Here is a 5,143-nt window from a genome sequence, read left to right on the forward strand (position 1 = left end):
GGGGGGGGGGCAGGCGCGCTCACTGGGCACCCCCTCCACCCAGTCTAACCCCATCCCCCATGGAGATGCCTCTTACCTGGGAAGCGCCGCTGTACGGGTGTCCGAAATGTGGGAAGGACATGGTGGCAGTCCCTGGCCCGCCTCCCTCTTCCCTTCGGAGTTCCCGCCTCAGTCCTGGGGTTCGGCGCCCCCAGCTGTGCAGCGCCTCGGTTCCTTACACCGCCGCCGGTGCCCAGCGCCGGGTCTTCTGCCCTCTTGGCGCGGCTGGAGGCAGAGCCGCGGGCAGCCAGGCTGCCAAGCCCTGCGCTCCGGAAGGCGCCCCTCCGGCCCGCGGGGTCCGGAAGACAGAGGGGCCCATGGATGGGCAGAGGAAGGAAGAGGGTGTGGGTTCCCAAAGGCGCGCGGTGGCGAGGCGAGCTGAGGAGCGGCGCGGGGCTGTGCGCCTCCCAAGGTGTCCCAGTCCAAGGTGGCCTGAGGCTCAGTGTGACGTCACGGTAATCCCGGGTCGCCAGGCAGGACCCCGGGCCTCGGGGCCCCGGGCCACCAAACGTGCCAAGCGCAGCCGGTCCGCGCGCGCGCGCATTCTCACCCCCACTTGCACTTGTTCTGGGCGGTTTGGAGGTTGGGTTGCTGGTGAGGAACGTCAAAGACTCTGACTGACCCTTTCTGCTCGGCGTTGTCTCCTACCCGGTTTCGCTTCAAGCACACGCGCGCAAGCATTTACAATCTCTCCAAATTACCCGGGAGAAGTAGCAGGAACGCCTTCCTGTGCGCCGAGCAGGCCGCGAGCGCAGCGCGCTCACCTCCTCCCCTGCGGCCCAGAGGAGGAGAGAATACAAAAGGAGAGACAGCAGAAAAGTGGGGGAGAAAGGCAAAGAGGGAAAAGGAGGGGGAGAGGAGAGGCACGTGGAGTCCGAGTTAACAGAGGCGCGCGGGGGAGGGGGAACTGAGGTGGGCGAAGGCTGGGCGGAGGCTGAACTCGGGCAGGTGGAGGAGAGCGGTGGCTCGAGGGAGAGGACTCCAGCCCAGCTTCCCCGCCCCTGCGCTGCAGGGAAGTTTGTTCGCGCCACGAGCCCGCAGCTGGTTTGGGCAGCGCCGGGCAGCGTCGGTGGGGCCCACTGGCTCAGCCGTCTTTGTCCTCAGGGATCTGGCTCTTCGCTTCAGCCTCCCAGGATTTAGGATAGATGCCAGCTCTCTAAGCCCTGACCTTTGACCGGGCCTTGACTCTGGGACTTCTTTGCAGCCGCCTGGCCCTCTATAGGCCAAATAGCGCCTCCTCGAGGCCGAAGTTCAGGTCTACTTGAACGTGGCCTGGAAGGGCGTCTAGTCTGACCCCGGGCATCTGCAGGCGGCGGACTGAGACCTCTGGGCATCTCCCCCGAAGGCGAGGCTTCCTGCCTCACGCCTGCATTGGGCTATATCTGCGGGGAGCAGGGGAGCTGGAAGAAGGCGCCTGGGCCCGGCTGCAGCCTCTGCGCTCCCCTGGGGGTGGCGCTGGCGAGCCGCGGTGGAGCGCGCCGGGAGGGTCGCCCATTCCCTGAGCTCTGGCCCGGGTGCGAGGCTGGGCCCAGCGGTCTGACGACCAACCTCCCAACCCTATCTCAGGGATCCTCAAAGGGGCACTGATAGGAAGGGGAGCTCGTTGGTGCTCGGGAGGGGGCTATGTCCTCTAGGCCTGGCCCCAGGGACAGGCAGACGCCAGCTTCGGAGCAAATACAGACCCTCCAAACCCGAAGGCGCAACCCACAGGCCTGGAGCCGCCCTCCTGAAGGCCTCCAACCTGCGTCGTGTTGGGGCAAAAAGGGGAGGCCAGTCTCGCGGGGGGTGCTGCCGAGATCCGGGTGGAACCCGGACTTTTCAGGTTTGCGAATCAGAAACCTCAGAGATCCTCACCTTTCACCCACGCGGGTCACCGCGCTTTACCGTTTACAAAACGCCTTTCCAGGCCCTCGCTGCACGCTCCCAGAGTCAGGGGGGCAGGTTCAAGTGCCCAGTTTTACCTTCTGGTTGAAACGAAGAACGTGTGGCCCAGAGGATAGGAACAACCCGGGGCTCTGCCCTGGGTTCTCGCGAGGTCAGGAGGAAGCCCAGATACCCTGGCCAGCTCTGGGGCCCTGGCCCCAGGAATCCCTCGTCTCGGGTTTGCTTTGGGCACCTTGCAAGAGGGTACTGGCGGGCCTGTCACCTCTTCAGAATGACATCTCCGGCTTTTTTCCCCTTCTTTTTTTTCCTGCAGAATGCGCCAGGAGCTTAAAGAAACCGCAAACCACAGACTCTGCCGCCTAAGAGATTACTGACTCTAGGACAGGCTCCATTCTAAATTCTAACAAACGCAGCCCGGTTTCCTGTCTGCTGCTGCTGCTGCTCTGGCTGCTGCTGCTGCTGCTGCTGCTGAGTGCCGTTACCTTGGAGAAAGCTTGCGTTCAACCCGGGAAACTCCTAGTTAGAAAAAGAATTATCAGCATCTCCAGATTGATTTAGTGATAAAAATTCACTGCAATAGATGGATCCCTTGATTTTCAAAATGCACTTTGGGGGCATTCACTCATTTGCAGCTTGGATACGTCTAAGCTATTTTCTTTTTTTTTTTTTTTAAGCAAGAATTGAAGAGTATTCATTAAATTAGTCCCTTGGGGAAGATTACTGCTAATTAATTAATTGCAAACATTTCCAGAGGGAAGGCATGTCAATTGTAAAGTAATAAAATTAGATAGTTGAAATACTTAGCAACTTTGATCGCCCATTTGTTGCTAAGCAAAAAAAAAAAAAAAATTTCTTTTTTAAATGACAGAAAAATGGGGATGGGGGTGGAGAAAAAGCATTAGCTCTGTCCCCTGGCGATCTGGTTGCAAAGGAGAAACTACTATATAGAAGTTATTGATTTTAGGCTGATTTATAAGACTCTGCGGTATCAATGCTGTGTGCAGGGCCTCCAGGCCTACCTCTTGCCTTTGCTCTCTAGGATTAGAGAAAAGCAACAAGATCTTTAAAAAGAAAAAGAAAAGAGGATAAAGAACAGCTGTGCAGTAATTTGAGAGGTGGGACTACGAAGATACCTCAGAAAAAGAAAACAAAACAAAAAGGAGCATGTTTTATGTTAAGGCACTCGTTCTTTTCTATAGTCTTCAAAGTTGCTTTGTGCTTCAGGTGGCTGGTATCAGAGTGTCTCCCGGGGAGGAAGACCTGCCACTTCCCCCTCCCCATGACTTCCCAGCCTTGGGAGACCTTGACTGAGCATTGACTTCCCAGGGACAGGCTAAGCCCACCATACACCTACCTTGTGCCACCGACATTCGGTTGTTTTCCCCTTTGATTCCCTAAAAATGATGATTATGAAATGTGCCTACTGTTCCTGTTATTTTGGGATCCTCAGAACAAAGCCTGCATGTTCAATCAGTATCAACCTCTGTCTGGCAGAAACCTCAGGCAAAAAGAAGTCTGTTTCCTGGAAAGTGTGATTCCGGGAAGCTGCAGTGGAATGTGCGTTCATCCTCCTGACTGTTCATGGGTGCCTGCTTCAGCTGCTGAGGGCTCTGTGCTTCTCCACCGGCCACTCTTCATTGCTTTGTTCAGTGCTGATTAACTTAGTCATGAAAAATGCTCAAATGTATGTGTCTATGTATTTGATGGTAAATAAACCTATCAAATAAGACGTTCCCAGTTATATTTAAGGGAGTCTTTCCACCTAAAGAATTTTAAAGAACTGACACAATTCTTTCGTTGTATTGTACAATGTGCCCTCCTGTCCGCTCTAGCTGCTCTTTAAAACAGATGAAACAAAGTGAACAGTCAAAAGCCTGTTTAGATGTAGCAAGAGGAGTAATTCACATTGTTTATTTCAAGTTCAAGTTGCTTTGCTCTAAATGCCTTGAATGTCCTGAGCAGACAGAGTAAGGGATGTGTATTTGATGATAACCTTGAATGCATGCAGGCACCCCCTTACCCTTACCCCCCCAAGAAAGGGTAAACAATCATATTGCATTATTTTGCGTAAAATATATCCATCCTTTCTTAATGATTTGTAAAGGCAGCAGATTTTACAGGGGGAAACAGCAACCCAGAAATACAACAAATCAACTTCAAACGCCTGAAATCACAAGTAGAATGTGTGTTGTTATAGGAATAATAACATAGTTGAAAGGTGCTAAATTATATTTTTTAAGTATGAATTTTTTTAGTGACTGTTTTTGAACTGAGAAGAATGAAATTTCCTCAAATCTATGCATGAATGAACAAGAGCATCTGGACAGACATATCCATAATTTATAGTGATCAGTCACCTCAGATCTCGCAGAGTAAAACCGAAATGAACACTAATTGTTTTGACGGAAGTAGTGTGCAAGGCATCTGATTGTGGAGCGCAGTGAGCCCCTGCCTTGCCTGAATACATATTATCAACCGCAACTTTGGCATCAGGAGGGGAAAATAAAAAGGCAATAATTCCCAGATGAAGGCATTGATGCCACTTGTCAGGAAGGTGGTGAATGGAAAGACAGAATTACATTCTTTGGGATCAAGTAAAAAAATGAGAGTGGATGCAGAGATCCTGGTTTCTCAACATTGTACCTGAGTTTAGAGTTAAAAATGATTGCTTGGTGATAACGTCATAACATTCCTTTGCATTTATAGAGTGTTTGGGAGCTTTCTGAAACACCTTTGCTTTATGTTATTGAAGGCTTGTTGACAAAGGTCTAGAGGTTTGGAAGGGTAAGGAACATGCCCAAGGTCACAGAGCCAGGTAGATGGCAGAGGAGAGACCAGAATTCAGACCTCCTAACTTTGGGTCTTTCTCCAAGACTGTGTTTCAAACACAGGTAAAGGCAGACACAGCCAGGAGACGTTGCAAACTCTAATGGACTGTGCAAATTTTTTCACACCTTCTGCGCTGTGATTTAGCAGGGAAAATAGCTGAAAGGATGCCACTACAGGCACATAAGTTCAGGTTCTCTATCACATGTGTTTCCATCAACCTATACTGTCAAAGAGGTTATGTAAGAATTTTGGAGTTTTAGAAATTGGATGTAGATCATTACTTACAATGGCAAAGAACAAGCTGATCCAGTGGTGACTGGTCAGTATAAAAGCAAAATAAAGCAAATGACAAGAACAATAACCTCTTAAATATCTAGATTATGTCTACATA

At 51.2% G+C, this 5,143-nt stretch overlaps 1 protein-coding gene across 1 annotated transcript in view; it reads right to left on the reverse strand.

Annotated features, from left to right (window-relative positions):
* IRX6 (iroquois homeobox 6) overlaps positions 1-657 on the reverse strand; it is a 5,939-nt gene extending 5,282 nt beyond the window's left edge. Inside the window, exon 1 of the mRNA XM_004371678.2 lies at positions 77-657. Coding sequence (XP_004371735.2) covers positions 77-121 — 45 coding nt within the window. The 5' untranslated portion in view covers positions 122-657. The remainder of the gene's footprint in view (positions 1-76) is intronic.
* Between the last annotated feature and the right edge of the window lie 4,486 nt (positions 658-5,143).

The sequence above is a fragment of the Trichechus manatus genome, unplaced genomic scaffold (genome assembly GCF_000243295.1).
Source record: "Trichechus manatus latirostris isolate Lorelei unplaced genomic scaffold, TriManLat1.0 scaffold00014, whole genome shotgun sequence".
Classification (NCBI taxonomy): Eukaryota; Metazoa; Chordata; class Mammalia; order Sirenia; family Trichechidae; genus Trichechus; species Trichechus manatus.